The sequence below is a fragment of the Mastigoproctus giganteus genome, chromosome 4 (genome assembly GCF_048544385.1).
Source record: "Mastigoproctus giganteus isolate SK-2022 chromosome 4, ASM4854438v1, whole genome shotgun sequence".
NCBI classification, from domain to species: Eukaryota; Metazoa; Arthropoda; class Arachnida; order Uropygi; family Thelyphonidae; genus Mastigoproctus; species Mastigoproctus giganteus.
The window spans coordinates 17,598,049-17,618,893 of record NC_143578.1 but is presented as its reverse complement, the minus strand read 5'-3'; the positions used below and the strand labels follow the sequence as shown (position 1 = coordinate 17,618,893).

The 20,845-nt window shown below is 36.2% G+C and overlaps 1 protein-coding gene across 8 annotated transcripts in view; it reads right to left on the bottom strand.

Annotated features, from left to right (window-relative positions):
• Window positions 1-20,845, bottom strand: part of LOC150086442 (prominin-1-A-like) — a 378,392-nt gene that overhangs the window by 98,892 nt on the left and 258,655 nt on the right. For 7 of the 8 annotated variants that reach the window (XR_016546893.1, XM_090372582.1, XM_090372587.1 and 4 more), the window contains exons 9-12: window positions 15,924-15,998; window positions 15,038-15,101; window positions 13,985-14,132; window positions 2,235-2,387 (exon numbers count right to left, since the gene is read on the bottom strand). Coding sequence is in view for 7 of the 8 variants with exons in the window: in XM_090372582.1 (XP_090228708.1) it covers window positions 2,235-2,387; window positions 13,985-14,132; window positions 15,038-15,101; window positions 15,924-15,998 (440 nt within the window). In the remaining variant the exon portion in view is untranslated. The remainder of the gene's footprint in view (window positions 1-2,234; window positions 2,388-13,984; window positions 14,133-15,037; window positions 15,102-15,923; window positions 15,999-20,845) is intronic. The other variant, XM_090372588.1, reaches the window with a different exon arrangement.

The window sequence follows — 20,845 nt, the reverse complement described above, 5'->3', positions numbered from 1 at the left end:
AAGTGTAATTAAAATCCATTAGATTAAGACACGAAGAATTGGAAGAGATGGAACGACTGTCATCTGTTTGGATAGAAAATCAAAAAAAAAAAACAAGTTTGCTTACAATAAAAGCAAAAGCATTAGCAATATTTTATTACGTAATAAAATACGTAAGTATTTTATTACAACTATTTTATTTAATATAATAATTTTTACGAATAAAATAGGTATTTTATTCGTAAAAAATACTTTTTTAGTATTAAAAAATACTAAAAATACTTTATTATAATATAATAAAAAATATTTATTTTTTATTATTTATTATATTATAATAAAAAATATACATTATATTTTTTATTACGTATTTTAATACGTATTTTATAACGATTAAAATTACCCGATTATTTATTGGGTTTGGTAATGTTTTGGTTCCAAATGTGTGTTCAACCTTGGGTGGTCGGCACCTAACCCCACTTTTCCCATAGGGCCTGTTGTTTATATTGCACGAGGGTTTCTAGGAACACAACTATCATGCTATACGAGGACAGACTGTACATCCCGGATGCATTTCATGATGCTACAACAGATGCTCGAAGGTTCCACCATGAGATGAGATGCATGCGTGACACTGACGCATGCATGGATTGGCAGACATGGTCAAACACACCTGGAGTTTCTTTGACAGTAGCAGCAGCGCAGACGAGTCTCACCACGAGATCCATTTCCATCTCCACAGGCAATTCATACACAATAGATTTGAGGGTCCCCCACAGAAAGAAATCAAGGCTCGATAAATCAGGTGAGCGTGGGGGACCAGGTAATGGGTCCACCACAGCCAATCCATCGACGCCCAAAATGCCTGTTCAAATGGTCACGAACACACCTTCCACAATGGGCAGGTGCCCCATCATGTTGAAAACAAATGTTGCACCTCACATTTGCTGGAACATTGTCAAGTAACCCTGGTAGAACTTGTTCAAGAAAGATCCAATATTTAGGGGAGTTCATGCGGGATGGTAACAGGTATGGGCCCAATAAGCAGTCACCGACCATACCTGCCCACACATTTATTGCGAAGCGATGTTGTGCCACATGGGGGCGCACACCGTGTGCGTTGTCGCGAGACCACACATGAGCATTGTGCTGATTGAATAAGCCTTCCCGAGTGAAATAAGCCTCATCCGTGAACAAAACAAGGCTGGAAAATTCAAGTCTTGAACACTTTCTTGGAGAAACCACTGCACAAAAGCCACACGTGCAGTTTGATCTTAGGGGAGCAGTAACTGAACCCTTTGGAGATGAAAGGGGATGTAAGGAATCGTTGTGCCAGCCACGCTGTACACTGCAACAAGACACTCCTAAGGCAGAGGCAACGGCACGTGTGCTGGTAGTAGGATTATTCTGGATGGCATTCAACACACTTTCTTCCATGGCACGAGTTTGCGTTGAACGTGGTCTGCCTGCACTACTCCTGTTACCTCTAAATGACCCATAATCACACAAATTTTGATGCACACGTGCAAACAAACGGTGGTCCCGTACATGTCTGTCTGGGAAACGTTCTCCATAAATTCGTTGAGCAGCTCGTCCATTGCCCTCTAATCCATACACTAGGTGGATGTCTGCCAGCTCACAGTTCATATATTGATGCATGCTCTTCGTGCAGCAACTACTGCTTGAATGAGTAAACCAGAAATTTTCCCCCCTCACGAACTGATGAACAGCACTGGGTACACCCTTACAGTGATGTTTCCGGTTATGGGTTCTTATGCAATTCACATTCCTTTAGATGTTACCTACCTCCCCTAAACGTTTGTACCAATATTTTTGAGACACCCTGTATAATTATATACAGTTTCCAAAATTTGTGAAGAAACTTACTCCACAGATTCTACAACTAATAAAAAAACTCACTGCTTAGGGCCCAGACATGTTAAAAAACACCCTGCAAAAAGTTAAAGTATGACTACAACAATGCTTAGCACATACTAACTTGGCAGCATCAGCTGTTTGATACTAGAAATTTTTAACACTAACATGACCCATTTACACACACTTGGTAGTAATTTTTTTTTCTAAGTTGTAAAGTGGTTTTGTTAAAACTGAGGTGATTTATAATGCTATGCAAAGCATACAATGATGAAATTGAATGTATACTTATACATCAATTAAATAAAGAATATTAAGATTTGTTAAAATTAAAATAAAGATGTTTTTAATAAAAATAAAAAATAACATGCAGAATTACTTACAGCATTAAGAAGTTTGCACCAGATCCTTTACTGCAGCTATTGTCACCATATATATTACCAGGACGACGGCCACAAGACCCACAAATCAAACCAAATATGAAACATAAAACAATGGCAAGAACGCCACAGCAAAATCCAATGCAGGCATACCACCTAAAAAGGATTGCAGCAGATATCTGTATAAACACTAATGAAGCAAATTTACATCTACAAAGTTACCATAATAATTCATATATATATATATATATATATATATATATATATATATATATAAAAAACATTTCTCCTATTCAAAAAATTAGATTTTTAAATACCTAATATATATTTTTTGTTAGTTGTTGGTGCATTGGCTGTGGCCACATTGCACCTCCCAAGGTTTTTGCATTTTCTACTCTGATTCAAGCCAGAGGCAGGATTTGAACCACGACCTCTGGGTTGTCAGGCAGGCACTTTTATCCATCTGGCTAGCCCAGTCAGCCCTAATCTTTCTACTTCATTCCAAAATACTGAATGCACAAATAAACAATGCAATCCCAGTTTAAAATATTTTATTTTTAGCAGCAAACAGTGGCAATAAAATGTTATTATTCTGTGCATGGATTAATTTGAATATAAAAAATACAGTGATTTCAAGAACCAAGAATAGCAAGCTATTTGATTTCACCCTCCCATATTAAATTTCATCTGGGTGAACTGTAAAACAAGTTCTAAATTGGTAGTGTTTACTTTGAATAACAAACATCTTGAAGCAAGAAGGCACAAATGTAGAAATCCCTCTACAATTCTAAATGAATCTGGTATGACATAAGTGAATTTTCACTGCATCACAATCTGTGTCAATGAAAAACAAGGGGGCTCTAGCTGTTGTTCAACTTCAATAAGGAAATTTTTGTAATCCTAAAGATGCTATTGTCCTTACAAACTTACAATGTCAAAGAAATAATTATGATCAAGAGCAAAATTTAACAATAGTACAGCACTTAAGGGTATTACAATTGCATTTTGAATTATCTTTCTGATCAATTTATATTATGAAATTAACTTGAACAATTTTGGAAGCACTCATGAATTTTTTTTTTTGCTTAACCCCCTTATCATATTCTTTATCCTTCTCCATTTTTGTTCACAAATCCAACAACTTTCAAAAGCATCAGATGAAAAAGAGACAGAATAATCCTCCCAGTAGTTTTAGTACTTCATTAAGTGTTTTTGAAATTATTTCTTTCAATCTCAATGCAGCATAGTGCAAACTGAGTAGATTAGTTCCAGCATATTTTCCCCTTTACTTACATATTTTTCATTACTTTAGAAGATTACTATTACTTGAGCAAAAATTAAGCCTTTTATTCACAAAAATTTGAGTTGAACTTGTTTTAATTTTTTTTAATTAATTTAATACATTTATTACTGTGATTATTCTGTGTTAATTTTATATGTTTATTTGCTGGAGAATGTCATTAGGAAACGTTCTAGGTATCATATTGAGGTAAATTTCTTATTCTTCTACAAATATTAAAATACAATGAAGAACATATTTAGCTTCATAGTTCTGTTTTACACTAATTTAATTAAGCATGATTGCTGCTTTCAATTCCTGTTCATTGTTTATGAAACATTTTTTAGAGACAATGAAAAGAATTGAAAAATTAGGTTAAATTATTCAAATTTTTATATATGAAATCAAATACAGTCCATTCCGGTTATTTGGGACACATCGGAACTAGTGCATTTCGGCCCGATTAAGCGGCTGCCCCAATTATCCGAAGTTTCACATAAATAGTTAAAAATACAATGTAAAGGGGGGGGGGGTACAACTGGTTCACTGTACAATTAAATCACATTATGACGAACTCAACATAGTAAAGTACTGTTCACTATACAATGTGCAGTAAGCGCCAGTCATTGCGATCACGTTTGTGAATTGAATTTTAGTTCTATTAAACAGCAATTCTAATTAGAGAAAATAGGAGGAATATTATCCACAGGCTATAAAAGCAAAGTATATTAGGCACAAATTTACCCTTTATTACCTTACCAATTAAAAAATTAAATGATATGTGAAAATCGGAAGAATATACATGATAATCAGAATAATTAATACGTACTGTAATATGTACATACTAACTAGTTGACATTTCTGTTCACTGACATTTGTGGGTGGGGGTTAAAATTAGAACACAAATTGCAAGTAACACAATATGTGCAAGTGAGAATGGAGTAAAGAGTTACTAAGCTTTAAAAACAGGAATGAAGAGAAGATCTGAAAATTTTTTTTTATGATTGAAGATTTCATGAAAGTGTAAACACATTTCACCATAATAACCCACAGAATTCCAGTTGTTGGTATTATCGCAAATTCAGTAAGATCAAGTTTACTGTCCGTTTATGATAGATTTCACTAACAGAAAAGCCCAATAAACAGGTGACTACTAATTGTTTTTATTGTTTTATGGTTGTTACCTCCAGAATTTCAACCGAACCACGTGGGACTGTCCGAGACAATCGTATGGCGATCTCCAGTGCTGCGAACTCCTGCCCCGATTAAACTGCATGCTGCCCCAATTAAGCAAAGTAAACTCTGGCTATTTTCTCGATTGGTTTCTGTTTTTTTAAGATTTGTCCCAAATAAACGGCTGCCCTGACTAACCGGTGGCCCACTGTACTAATAAAAAAAAATTTAATTTATTTTATTGGAAGAACTGCAAATATTTCAAAAAACTTACGGAAAAAATTTTTTTCAATAAACCTCATGGGAAGCTTGAAACAACAAAAATAGATATTAAATAATTTTGTTAATGAATATTATATGGAGAGCCTACCTTGGCCCATGGAACAGGTTTGTGTTTGTGTGTGTGTCATGTAGAAAATTTCACCTTGCTTTTTTTTTTTATGAAAACCCCAAACACGAAAGGTATCAAAACCTATAGTACTTAGTACCGTGCATGGGTTGAAGTATATGGGGGGGAGGGGGATGCCGGAAACTTTTCTCTAGAAACTAAACATGGGTTTCACCACTTCAAGCCTCCAATAAGCAAAGTGGTGGTATTTCACCGGTTGATGAAAGTCATCTCCCACCTTAGCTGCCTAAAGAATGTTTTTATTGTCTTTGAATGCACCCTTCAAATTGAAAATGCCAACTTCAAAGATGTTTCTGTAACCTGCTGAACAGATGGAAGTCAAAAGGTACAATATCCAAAATCGATTTACAGAACAAGATCTTTTGGCTGAGGTAAAACGGCTATTATATTGTAATGAATGGGCCTGGTGTACTGGGTCCATGGTTGAGAGAACAAATATAGATACGTATAATTATAACCCAGTTTAATGTAATAATAAAAATATACTAATAAGTAACAGGCAGTAGCTTTCAAGATTAACGAGTCTTTTTCAACTGAAATTCAAATACAACGGATAAACACAATGAGCTGAGTGAAGCACGTTATTCATTTGCTATTGTTGCACGGACGTGCACTGTTTTACTCCACTGATCATCTAGCATTAAAACGGTTGTCTCTAGGATGGGGTATAGACGTGGCGGTTTATTGCCTTTGGATTGTTTAATATGTTAAGTGACTCTAGCCATAGGTGGTGGCAAAAGTATCGTGAGTGGTCTACTATTTCAAAGTCACGTTTGGGATCATGGTTGGTGGCCCAAAAATGTTCCGCGACTGCGGACTGGTCAGTTTTGGCAAGCCGGATTGCTCTGTCATGTTCCGTAAGGCGATCTTGGAGATGCCTTGATGTTTCTCCTATGTAGCAGCTGTCAGTCGACATACTACATTGCTGTGTAAGAGAGGTGTGACAAGGGTCTTCACACTGGAGAAAAGTGAACGTGGGTTCCTGCAGTGTAACTGCATGCATTTGATGTTGTAATTTCTAAAAATCTTCGAGATCCGTCCTGACACACCTGGATAATAATAGGGAATGTAGGTGGACGGTATACCGTCTCGGTTCGGTGGTCTTGGGTGGGATGTGAGTTCTTGTGCCTGTAATAGGCACCTCACCTGCTTAGCACATGGGATGGATAACCACATTTGATTAGGTCTGCCTTCACACGGGAGATCTCGTTACGCCTAATTGCATCAGTGCTGGAATGGCTCCAACCCCTGGAGAATAGGGTGCGGGCAGTGCTATTGAGATGACTTGGTGCATGGCCAGATCTGTAGTTAGTGAATTGTCCACACCACATAGGTTTGCAGTATACTGAAGTCTCTAGATGCAGGCCTACGCGATGTACTAAGACATCCAGGAACGGGAGCGCATCGTTGACCTCAAACTCTATAGTAAACTTGATGAAATTAGATAGGGAGTTGAGGTATTCCAGTAGTGCTGTTTCAGAGCCACATGGTATTACAGTAAAAATATTGTAAACATATCTGCACCATGTTGTAATAGGTGCAGGTATATCTGCTCCTCCAGATCTTCCATGGCAATGTTGGCTACTACAGAACTAACAGGGGCAACCATAGCAGTACCATGTACCTGCTGGTAGACTGAATCCTCAAAAGTGAAGATGCTGCTTGATAAGCATAGGTTGAGGGCAGTACAGATGTCATCAGTGGATAGTGATGTCCTGGATTGGAGGCTTAAGTCATTCTCGAGGAGCCTTCTGGCGCAGTGCACGGCTGCTGGACGGGAATTGAAGTGAATAAAGAAATCACATCAGATGATGCCACGACGGTGTTGTCAGGAATTGAAAGGTCCTTAATGAGGTGGATGAATTCACTGCTATTTTTAACGGTGTGTGAGGTATTTCCTACAAGAAGTGAGAGGAGGCACGCGATATGCTTGGACAGTTCATATGTTGGAGCACTGCAGAACGACACTACTGGTGTGAGGGGGATTACCCGGTTTGTGGATCTTTGGCAATCCATAGAATTGCGGTAGTTGGCAGCCAGTAGCACGTAGCAGATGCTAAGTTGTAGTCCAGATCTTCTCATCTTTAAACCATGTATGGACGAGTTTATTGACATGTGTCTCTAGACGTTTCAAGACCTTAATAGGTGGATCAGATTGAGGTTCGTACACGTTTGGGTCTAGTAGTAGGGCCAGGCTTTATCTCGGTAGGCTGATCGGTCTAATACAACAGTCCGGTGCCCTTTATCAGCAGGAAGTATGACGATGGAGGTTTCTTTTCTTATAGATGATAGAGCGGCATGTTGACGATGGTTAAGGTTTGAGTAAGTTTGCTGAGTGCTGCGGAGGATTGCGGCAGTCCTGAAACGGATATCGTTGGCAGTTTCTTCGGGTTTTTTGATTTGATTTGATTTTTTATGGCGCAGTTTCTTCGGGAAGGTTGGTAATACTAGCTTCTATACCCATAGCAAGCTGTGTGAATGGAGGATGGTATGACAGCAAATTTCATGCCGTTAGATAAGAGTTAGTTAGTTATTTAGTTATTTTTGGTTTTTAGGAGCATTAGCAACTAAGGCCATATTGCTCCGGGATATGCGGTGGTCATTCTCTGACCTTTCCACATCCTCCGTATTTGGTGGTGACGGGCTCGAACCCCGGTCTAATCAAGAAGCATGTGCTATGCACTGCTGCTCCTTCCCACCTGGCTACGGAGGCGCCGCCGTTAGATAAGACATTCAGCTGTTCAATGGATAGTTGTTTGCTGCTTAGGTTCAAGATGAAGGAAGTTGCATCACATGAACGTGTGCTCGCCTTTAAGGAGTTAGCTTCTATACGTAAGTTTATGAATTTGCACTGTTGCAATAAACAGTAGGTATCAGAGATTAGCCCGATGACAGATGGTATGTATAAGGTTCGTAAATATGATAGGAGAGACCTTACCTTGCAAATGTTGTAACAGTCTGGACTTTTAGTCAGTGCTCTTCATTTCACGGTGGAGATGGGTTATCCACAATTTTAATGTGTGTAGACTGAAGTTAAGTCTAAGTTAAACTTGCCGAAACTGACCAGTCCGCAGTCGCGGAACATTTTTGGGCCACCAACCATGATCCCAAACGTGACTTTGAAATAGTAGGCTACTCACGACACTTTTGCCACTGCCTATGGCTAGAGTCACTTAACATATTAAACAATCCAAAGGCAATAAACCGCCACAAAGGCATACGTCTACACCCCATCCTAGAGACAACCGTTTTAATGCTAGATGATCAGTGGAGTAAAACAGCACACGTCCGTGCAACAATAGCAAATGAATAACGTGCCTCACTCAGCTCATTGCACTTATCCGTTGTATTTGAATTTCAGTTGAAAAAGAGACTCGTTAGTCTTGAAAGCTACTGCCTGTTACTTATTAGTATATTTTTATTATTACATTAAACTGGGTTATAATTATATGTATCTATATTTGTTCTCTCGGCTATTATATTCTTTTTATCAGCATTTGTCCACCCATTGTGAAAGAGACTACACCATTATTTTATTATAATTACTAAAGCGTAGAACTGGGATATTATAAGATTATATTAACCAATCAGATTAATGCCATCTGAGATAGAACATTACATCCGTCGTTAAATATATGCAGGAATGAAATAATGTTAAATTGTAAAAACCTTCCTGTAGTTTAAAATACCCGAAGCCATCCAAGAACAAACGGGCGCGTGGCGTGTACACACGCACATATTTGAATAATGTTTGAAATAATTAAAAACTAAATCTTACATTAAAAAAAAAAGAGGATAAAGCATACAGAGGCAGCAAAAAGCATTTTCCTCTACATGACGCTTGAGATATAAACAAGTGACAATAATGATAAAAAATAAATAAAAATGCCAGCAGCATAGCAAGACAGAAGAAAAAAAATTGTGAAATTATGCATAACGATCAAACCAACAGGGAGGGAAGAGAATAAAATTATTGTAGCAAAAACTCTCCAAGATAATTTAGAAGTCTAAATACAAAGATAATAAAATATAATCAATTAAATGAAATTTAACTGTGCCCATCAAAGGCACCCCCTCTGATGGGCACCTAGTCCAAATTTATGTGAAATATCAAGAGCAGAGATGTGAACTACAATAAAATGAAACAAAAACGGAAATAGACTAACCATTATGCCCCATCTCAACAGAGGACCACAAGGCTAATAATGGTCAGGGAATCGCTGCATTTCGATCGCTAGCCAAATCGCCGGAAAGGGGATCGGATGGTGGACTGATCTTTCGATCGATTCGCCTTTGCGGCGATTTGGCTAGCGATTGAAATGCAGCGATTCTCTGACCATTATTGGTCTTGTGGTCTTCTGTTGAGATGGGGCATAATGGTCAGTCTATTTATGTTTTTGGTTTATTTCATTTTATTGTAGTTGTTCACATCTCTGCTCGTGATATTTCGCATAAATTTGGACCTCGTGCCCGTCAGAGGGGGCGCCGTTAAATTTCATTTAATTCAATGAATTATTATTCTTTCATTTAGATTTTCTAAATTATTTTAGAGAGTTTCTACTGCAATATTTTTACTCTTGTTACCCTTCTCTTCCCCCTGGTTTGATTTAGGTTTAATTTTGATTATTTACGCTCTTGTCTTACCATACTGCTGGCATTATTTTATTTTAACTCTTATTCATATGGTTATATTTCAAGCATCATGTAGAGGAATATGCTTTTTGCTGCCTCTGATGTATGCTGTACTATTTTATTATGAAAGATAATGTTTCCAACTATTTTAAATGCTATTCAAATATATGTATAATTATATATATTCATTCACATAGCAACAATTGTATATATAGGTTTGGAAACCTCATTTTAAGAAATGACATATCTGTTGGAAAGAATGCCTAAAATGGCAACAAGATTAGTTGAGTGAAGAAAAGTATATTCTTACCAAGAATAAGGTTCTGAAAACCAAGCATCTGGTGGCGATCTAATTAAAATGTATAAGTCTTGAAAAGGATTAAGTAAACTAAATGTTGATGGCATCTTTACTCTTTCTGAGACGAGGTCAAATTTATATTGAAAAAACATGGTAGCAAAAGAGATGTGCAGAAATTTGCATTCAGCTGAAGAATAATGAATTGTTGGAATAAACTTTGAATTTTTTTTTTTTTTTTTTTTTGTAATGCTGTACAAGTTTTGCAGCCGAGTGGTCAGGAGCAGGAGTGCAGTAGCAAACTTAGTAGACCGGGGTTCAAGCCCCTGACTACTAAATATGGTCGATCTGCCAACATGCACTGGACCAGCGTGGCAGATTATGGTCCATTTCCCTCAGCATGAATTGTTGTGGAGGCTTCCATCCTGCAGTGGGTTGATAATGGCTGCAGTTAACCTTTTTAAGCTTTGCTTTCTTTGCATCATGTTGCCAATATCATAGCGGTCACATTTTTCCTACTTTCCTCCTGCAGGAGGAAAGTAGGAAAAATGCGACCACTTTTTTACAATGTGGAATTTGGGTGTGAGGTTAAATTTCACTGGAAACATACATTTTACATACCATAGGATTCTTTATCAGCACAGTATGCTTTCAAACATTAGCTCATGGAATATTTTTCTGTTTGTGGATTTCTGTCTAGATTGTCTATTAGGTATCATTGATTACGATAGCTTCATGGAAGATACCCTTTACCAAATTTTGCTCTCTTCAGATATGTTGATTTAAAGTGGGTTTTTTTTTTTTTTTTAAATAATGATTTTGCTCTTCAGATTTGGCTGTCAAGAGCATTTTCAAAGCTTCACCAGAAAAAAATAGATCTGAAGTGCAATTTCCTCCCCCTACATGGCTGATTATCCTCTCACACTTAGCACTTCAGAGAAATAGCTAAAATAACAAGTTCTTTTCCTTGAGGAATTAATTTTTTACTTTTTTTTTAAAAACTTATTTTGGATCATAAACTGGATTTGGACACAAATTGGTGTTACTCACTAGTGAATGCTTGTTATACTTTTGAATTTGGTAACTTTTAAAAATGCTCATAGGTTCTTGTTATTTCTAACCTCTTCTTTAAATAGATTTGTCAAAGGTTGTCAACTTTTCCCCACCAGCCAACACATACACATGCTTCAACTGTTTATTTCTCTTTCATTTTAAGACTTTTCTAGGATGTAGTAAATGTTCACCAAATATTTGTACACCTTCAGAGAAGGTGTACATACATAAGTCCCCTTTTCTGCATATACAGATAGTTCCCGACTTTACGAGTTAATTCGTTCCTAGCACACACTCGTAAAGTGGGAATTATTTCCCATAGACATAATGTTAAAAATAGGGATTAAGTTCTCAACAATGAAATTAGTTAGCTAATTAGTTTATGTTTAAACAATGATTGATTTATCCAAAGAAATGAAAATGTAGCCTGTAAAATCAAGCAAATTATAATAATAAAGAAATTATGACTTACAAATGTTAAAGCATGTTTATTCTTCAACGACTAAATGCACACTCGATCACTCATTATTGGCTCGGTATTCATTGGTTTGTTGCACAAGTTGTCTTCTTCAGAAATACTTCAAGAGGCACTTATTTCCAAGATAATCTTCTCTTCTCTTTATAAATTTCAATAGCATGCACAAGCATTTTTTTTAACTGAATGCACAAATTGCAACTAACGCGATTTACATGGAGTAACAAGTTTACGGAGCTTTAAAAAAAAAAAAAAAAATTTCTGAAAATTTGTTTTTTTTATACGATTGAAGATTTCAGTAAAGGGGAAAACACATTTCACCATAATGTAAAAACCACACAATTCCAGCTATTGGTATTTTCGCAAATGCAATAACATGGAGTTTACTATCCACTTATAATTGCTTGCAGTAGCAGAAAAGCCCCGGTCATGACCTCCAGAAATGTGCTTTAAAAAATATCACAAAGGCATTCAAAATTGGTTCTTATAACAGAACATATGATAACGATGAAAATGTAGTGCATTTTAATGATTTGAATTGGTAATTAATACAATTTACACTATAAAACGACCTTTTAGAGAGTTATATAGTGAAAACTTCAACTTCAATTTTGGTAATTCGTTCCACGAATTACCAAAAAACAGTGTTATTGGGTTCACATTACGATACGATGGTGTCTCTGGAATACATCAATATCATAAAGTGGGGTACACTGCATTGCATAGCTAAGCGCATGATTTTAAATGCAGTATTTATGAATGTTTAACATTCATTTTTTTGCATTTAGCATTCATATTTTGGATTCCGTTGATATTTGATACTTGGAAAAAAATAAAAAAAAAACTCTTAAATCCAGAAACTGCCGCATATTAATCAGATGACAAGGTTCATTAGTTGGTTAGTCTTTATGGCACAGACAGCTGGGTCCATAATGTACAACGGATGACACGAGCTGCCTATTATGATGAAGTGCTCAATGATGCATATACAAAACATTCAATGTTTATCATCATCTTCATTTTGAAAGACTACATTTGGTTTTTGTTTCTATGCATTACACATTTGTAAATATCAATTTTATAATTTTTTCACCACTTGTAGGAAAGCATGAAAAGTTGCTCCTAAGTTCAAATTATAAGCTGAAAAATCATATCTACATATAGGACACAAAGCAAATGTGTTAACTCTTCTAGATTTTAGAATACATGGAAAATCTTATCCTCTATTTCTTCTTCTTAAATATTACGTCATACTTCTTTGGCACCTTACGAAAGGATTTTGTAAATTAACTTTGCTACACACACAAATGGTAAACACTATATAGCTATTTTGCACATTCCACATTTTATGCAACATAGACCAGCACATACAACTAATTTGTTTACAAAAACAAGTGGAAATTAAAAAAAAAAAAAATTTTCTGAATTTAGTCATAGCTTTACTATTTCATTTCGAAAGACTACATTTGGTTTTTGTTTCTATGCATTACACATTTGTAAATATCAATTTTATAATTGATATTTGTAATAGTAAAACAAGAGAAAGTGTTACAATGCAGAAATGGAGAAGGGGCCAAAATTTAGTTTAAAAAATCTCCATCAAAAATAAATTTGGCAGGTTTGGAATACTGATATTAACATTAAATCTGAATGATTACCGTGAAAGACAACGATTAGACAAATGAGTTGCCATCTGTATGCTTCCCTAAAGGTCTGTGGTTAATGTGTAAACATCCACATAGAGGATTATTGCAACTCTATGCTAACACTTGGGTACAGCATTATTGTTATAACTATAGAAGGAATTTTAAATTCCTTCTATAGTTATAACATACAGGTCTGGAGGCATCATACTGAGTACTGTATACAGGTCTGGAGGCCTCATTTCAAGAAGGATGTAGAGCTGCTGGAACGAGTACAGAGAAGGGCAACAAGATTAGTGAATGGAACAAAGGGGTGCTCTTACGAAGAAAGGCTTAAGTTTTGCAAATTACAGTGTCTGGAGACTAGGCACCAGCGAGGTGATCTGATAGAGGTGTATCAAGCATTGAATGGTTTGAGCATGCTCAATGCTGATGGGATTCTTCCTCTCGCTCAGAATAATCACCTGAGAGGGCATAAATTCAAATTGAGGAAAGACAGATGTAGGATAGATGTGCGGAAATTTGCCTTTAGAACAGAGGGGTGAAGTGGTTTTTTTTTTTTTTTTTTGGCTGATGCTGCATAAAAAGAAAAAGAAAGCTTGCTTTCTTGCATCAAATGCCTCTACTAATGCTAAATGGGCATTAAGCTTTATTACTATATTTTATTATTATAGTAATGTGTATAAATAATATTAACCAACAGTTTATATATTGTACATTTGTCGCATAACATGTCATAATGAGAATATTGTACCACTTAAGCTTTACAAAGTGCACCCTTTGACCTTCCTTACCTGTATTTTCCATATTCATTGATATGTGGTTCTACATCCTTTACAAAAACCTGTGCCCACTGTAACTGCGATGCTTGAAGCGCTTGACTGATATTATCTGCATCTATGGATAACCGCGTTCCTACTCTTCCAATTTTTTGTTTTATGTCTGAAAATAAGAGATAAAATTAGTATCCTTTATATGAATATTATTATTGATAAAACAAGCAAAGAAATTATTTCTATTCAGATTGGAGAACACATGGGGAGAGAACAGTATGCGATGGATTAAGCAACAAAATTAGCAGGACAGCATGATATATATGCACTTTTCTAAATGCCACAATAACCTGCAGACACTCCTTGTAGTACAGCATAGAATGATAAATACACAAGATGACTAATTCATTCATTATCTATCTATATCTCTCTCTCAGAATTAAGATTCTGACAACAAATATTCCTACAAAATGCAAGAGGAGACTTTTCAGAGATGCCTACTATAAAAGAAAAAGCATCTTCAATAAAAAACAGAAGATCAATTTTTATTCTTCATGGTTTCACCTTTTCAAAAAAACTATTCCGAAGCAGCTCCTGCAACAGGTCATATCTACATGAGATGACCCAACATAACCTTTTCAAATTCAGAGGTTTGCAGCCTTGCATACTCCTACCATATGGAAAAAAGTAAAATAATCAAAAGGGGAATCTTTTACCATGACAGCTTTGGCACAATTTTCTCATTATTTCAGATACAGCATTTAATTTCTTGAGAAATAGCAAATATTATCTAGATGGTAACAATAGAATGGGTTATTAGAGATTAAAAAAACATTTGGATGTTATAATATGTGAATAAAAAACGTAGTAATGACAACATATCACCTGGAGTCCTAGATCAATCATTTCATCAACAAAACTTAAAGCATTTCTTACTTGAATGAGTAAATTTCCAATCAATAAAAATGCAATTTTTTTGAAACTCAGTTTTCTCGTTTGCAAAAATTAATGAATATGCTTTTTTTTTTTAATGATGCTTCAGTTTACTTGAAAATACTTTAAACATATACTTACCAGGCACTGTTCTGTTGACTGTACTTTGGATTGTGTCACTAAGTTGGTCAAATGCATCCTTTCCCTAAAAGTTCAGAATTTTGAAATAAACTTTTATTCAATTTAAAGACAATAAAGAATAATGCATCATTATTGCTAATAGGCAAAATCAGAAAATGAGAAGTAAATGAAACTGTCTATAATGGAAAGCACTTTCTATCATACACAAACCAACAATTTCTTGTTGAAAAGGGTAACCACATCTGTTCTTTACCCTTTAACAAATAACAGTATTCATTGGAAAAATCAAATATATTTACTAAAGAATTCTGAATAAAAATGGTGGTCTCTTCAACTAAACCAAAGCTATTTAATGGTAATAGCTATAAAAATGTTTCTTTTCCAAAAAAAAAAAAAAAAATATATATTTCTTTTCCAAAAAAAAAAAAAAAAATATATATTTCTTTTCCAAAAAAAAAAAAAAAAAAAATATATATATATATATATATATATATATATATATATATAAAACATCAAAATATTTTTTGAGGTTCACAGCAAACGACAATGTGTAGCGAACTTAAGTTCACTACACACTGTCGTTTGCTGTGACCATTTACCATAGCAAGCATTCTAACAACTTTACCATTAAGCTCTTTATATAACACAAAGTAGTATACATAAAAAACCCTACCCTTTAAATTCTATCAACTGCTGTAACTTTTTTGTGAAACTTCACTGGTATGTGTATAAAGAATATTTAGAAAATGAAAAAAATTAAGTACTAATAAAATATCTAATAAGTAATAGTTCCTTATATTATTTTGTTTTAACAAAGTTAAATTTAACTGAGCTAAAAAAATTAAATGAATTTAAGGAAAACTTGAGGGCTGAAAATTTTTCTGACCTTTCTAATTTCTTCTTCAATGTCTTGTTTCAACAAAGCTGATATATTGTTCACAATTGATGTTAAATTTGGAAGCTAAAATACAATAAAAAGTTAAATGCAAGTTTTTAACTGCACTTCAAAAAACAATTACACATAAATATGAAGTAATAAATAAACAGAATTTTAATTCACAGCACAACTGAGCATGCTTTACACATTTACTTTAGAGTACATCATCAACTAAAACAATGTTGGCAGGGTTGTTAATGACACTACAATGCTGCAACGGGATCTACAAAAGTTGAGCAGATGGGCTGAGAGGTGGCAAATGAAGTTTAACATTGACAAAGGTAAAGTACTACATATGGGAAGCAGTAACCCCAGAGTAACGTACCAACTCTGTGGTACCACACTGACAGTGGTAGACAATGAAAAAGACCTGGGGGTAATTGTGCAGGCAGATATGAAGTTTTCTGAGCAGTGCAGACAGTCTGCAAGAGTAGCTCATGGTGTCTTGTCAATGATGTACAGGAATTTTTCTAGCAGGGATAAGGAGGTGATTATTCCCTTGTATAAGGCAATGGTCAGACCACACCTTGAGTACTGCATACAGGTCTGGAGGCCTCATTTTAAGAAGGATGTAGAGCTGTTGGAACAAGTACAGAGAAAGGGCAACAAGATTAGTGAATGGAATAAAGGGTTGCTCTTACAAAGAAAGGCTTAAGTTTTTCAAATTACAGCGTCCGGAGACTAGGCACCTGCGAGGTGATTTGATTGAGGTGTATAAAGCCTTGAAAGGTTTGAGCATGCTCAATACTGATGATTCTTCCTCTTGCTCAGAATAATTGCCTGAGAGGGCATAAATTCAAATTGAGGAAAGACTGTTGTAGGATAGATGTGTGGAAGTTTGCCTTTAGCCAGCGGGAGGTTGATTGCTGGAACAAACTTCCTTCTGTCATTGTAGAAGTTGATAGCTTAAATAGATTCAAGGCAGAACTTGACAAACATTTGGAGCAAGTGGTGAAATAAGGGTTTTTGTTTGGCTGATGCTATATAAGCTTGCTTTCTTGCATCATGTGCCTTTGCTAATGCTAATGTGGCTAGAGGCAGACAACTAATAACCACATTGCAACAGTCAAACAATATAGCAGTATCTGGCCCTACAAAAAGCAAACAATTATTTAATCCTTTTCAGCAGTTTTCACACTTTTGCCAAATGTGTATGGGCTTCAGGTAAGTTACTTATTTTTGATTGATTACCCAATACTAGACAGAAATTGTCACAAATCAAATCAGAATAAAAAAATATTCTGTAAAAAAAATTGTAAAAGAAAAAACCAATTACTTTTTTGATGTGGAAACTTCCTCTGAACACTAAAAAGGTACAGAGAAGAGTGCAAAATTGGCAAAAGAACAGAAAGAGATATATATCAAGAGAGAGACTTGAGACTTCTTGTAAAGAGAGACTGAGTTCTATAAGCTACAGAAACCTGAGAAGGTATCTGCAAAGTGACCTGATTGAAGTTTAAGGCCTTAAAGTTTGAGTAAACTAAATGTCAGGAGAAATTTTTATGCCAGTTATGTGACATACACAAGAGGGTATAAATTTAAATTGAGAGGGCATGTTTGTAGGCCAGATTTCCAAAACTTTCCTTTAGTCAGAGTGAATGACTGTTTGGAATAAACTCACATCTACCCTTGTACGTGGCTGGAAGTTTATTCAAATTTAAGGAGACTTGACAAAAAAAACAGGTAAATGACATGAAGGGAAAATAACATTGATTACTTTTCTTTTTTTCTTCAATTTTTTTTTGTCTCTCACTTTGGCAGATAGTTTATGGTCGAAAATCCTTCCTGTTAAAATGAAAAATTTCTCAATATCAAAAATGAAGCTTTCCCATGTCAATACCTATTAAATAGTGTAAATATTTGTAATATACCATCTATCCATCTTTATATATGCTTACATAGTGCATTAGAAGTTGGATGACCACTCTAAAACCTGCATAAAATAACTACTTACCAAATATGCACAAACCTTCACCCACCACAGATGTATGGTAACTAATTTATAAGAAAATCAATAGCTATTACCAATAATTGGCTATTAGGTGGGTCAGAAAACTGCTAGCTTGGGGGGAGACAAAGACCAATAGATTGACAGCCACTGGCAGAGGTGAAAGAGATTCTTGCACTGCTTCTATTAGAATGAGCAGAAGCCTGAAAAACAAGATGCTTGATATTTCAGAGACTGCTGGGAGCCATTGCGGTACAAGTAAACACATGGGTTGTGTTAGGGTAGCTAAGAATAGAAACAGGTGCAGGTATACTTGCGTGTACACCAATGCTAGGAATTTAGTAAACAAATTTGTTGAATTTGAGGTATTGCTCAAAACATCAAAGGCAGTTATTGTTGGGATATCAGAGACGTGGTGTCACACAGATATAAGGGATGCAGAACTGGAATTTGGGGAGTACAACATCTACAGAAAGAATAGACAGGATAGGAAGGGGGAGGGGTTACGCTATTAGTTAAGAAACACATAAAAACCAAGGAAGTGAAGCCAGTGGACATCGCTGGATAGTGCAGTGTTGAGTCAGTTTGGTGTGACATAAGCATTGGGAGATCAAAATTGAGAGTAGGAGTGTGCTATAGGCCTAATGACTCTGATGAGTATAATAAGAAACTGTACAGGGAAATAGTGGGCCAGTAAATCAGAGAGTCTTATAATGGGAGATATTAATTTCCCTGATATTGACTGGAATTTGGGGGCACGTCACTCACACACTAGCAGGGCTTTTGTGGATTTATTGGATGATTGTTTTCTACATCAGCATGTTCGGGAGGCAACTAGAGGGAGTAATACTCTTGTTTTGATTATCAGCAGTGATTCTTCATGCATTAAGAATCTGCAGATAAATGAACCACTAGGTGGCAGTGATCACAGTGTGCTGAAGTGGGATTTACTCAAAGAGGTAACTACCATTAGGGGTAAAGGGAAGGGTTATTGCTTCCGTAAAGGCGACTACAATGGACTGAGACGGTATTTAAATTCTATACAGTGGGACCAACTGATGTTACCAACAGCAAATTCAAAATGGGAAGCATTCAAAGAACTTATCTTGGAAGCTACTAGGCTTTACATACCAACTAAGAAATATTGTTCAAGGTTTAGGCCAAAATGGATGTCAGATGAACTAATGAGGCATATGGCAGAGAAGAAAAATGCATGGGATACTTACAAATTAACACATGACACAGAAGCCTATGATAGATACAAGTTGATATGCAACCAAGTTACAAAGGAGGTTAGGCAGGCGAAGGCAGATTATGAGAAATCCTTGGCAAGGGATGCAAAGAAAAACAGCAAAGAGTTCTTTACTTATGTAAACTCCAGAAGGAAGGGGATGAATCAGATTGGTCCACTTGATATTGATGGGTCAACTGTTGATGATCCTGCTCAGGTAGCTAACAAACTAAATGAATATTTTGCATTGACATTCACACATGAGGAGTTATTCAGCAAGGGGAATGCCAGAGGTGTATTCAACTCTAGCAGTAAGCTACAGAATCTTGAAATAACTGGGAGTAAAGTGGAGGAGAAACTGTTGATGATAAACACAAGAAAGGCACCTGGGGTGGATGGGATCTATCCAGTTATATTAAAGGAGGCAGCAAAGGAAGTAAGCAAACCCTTAGCCATAATTATGAGAGCTTCCTTGGACTCAGGGGAGGTACCCATAGACTGGAAATGTGCAAATGTGACCCCAATTCACAAAGGAGGATCAAAGGCTGACACAAGTAATTATAGACCTGTGAGCTTAACTTCTGTTCCAGGAAAATTAATGGAGGCACTGGTTAAAGAAGCACTGCAGGATCATTTAGACAAGACTTCAGTTATAGCTCGGACACAGCATGGTTTTGTTAAGGGGAAGTCTTGCCTGACCAATTTGATTGGATACTATGATGCAGTCACAAAAGAACTGGATGCAGGGAATAGCTTTGATATTATATACTTGGATCTTAGAAAGGCTTTTGATACTGTTGCACATGGAAGACTGCTACACAAATTGGAGCAGTGTGACATTGGAGGCAAATTGCTGCTATGGATAAAGGGGTGGTTGAGGGGGAGAAGACAGAGTGGTAATCAATGGACACTGCTCATTGTGGACTAATGTTATTAGTGGAGTCCATAATAACATTAGTTATTAGGGACACTAAGGGCTCAGTGTTGGGTCCATTATTGTTTTCTGTATTTATAAATGATATTGATGATGGTATATCAAGCTTAATGTCCAAGTTTGCAGACGATACAAAGGTTGTCAGGGTTGTCAAGGACACTACTGACACTATGCTGCTGCAACAGGATCTGGAAAGGTTGAGCAGATGGGCTGAGAGGTGGCAAATGAAGTTTAACATTGACAAATGTAAAGTACTACACATGGGAAACAGCAACCCCCAGAGCAACGTATCAACTCTGTGGTACTACACTGACAGTGGTAGAGAATGAAAGGAACTTGGGGGTTGTTGTGCAGGCAGATATGAAGTTCTCTGAGCAGTGCAGACGGGCTGCAAGAGTAGCTCATGGAGTATTGTCAATGATATACAGGAATTTTTCCAGCAGGGATAAGGAGGTGATTATTCCCTTGTATAAGGCAATGGTCAGGGCACACCTAGAGTACTATATACAGGTCTGGAGGCCTCATTTCAAGAAGGATGTAGAGCTGCTGGAACGAGTACAGAGAAGGGCAACAGGATTAGTGAATGGAACAAAGGGGTGCTCTTACAAAGAAAGGCTTAAGTTTTGCAAATTACAGTGTCTGGAGACTAGGCACCAGCGAGGTGATCTGATAGAGGTGTATAAAGCCTTGAATGGTTTGAGCATGCTCAATGCTGATGGGATTCTTCCTCTAGCTCAGAATAATCACCTGAGAGGGCA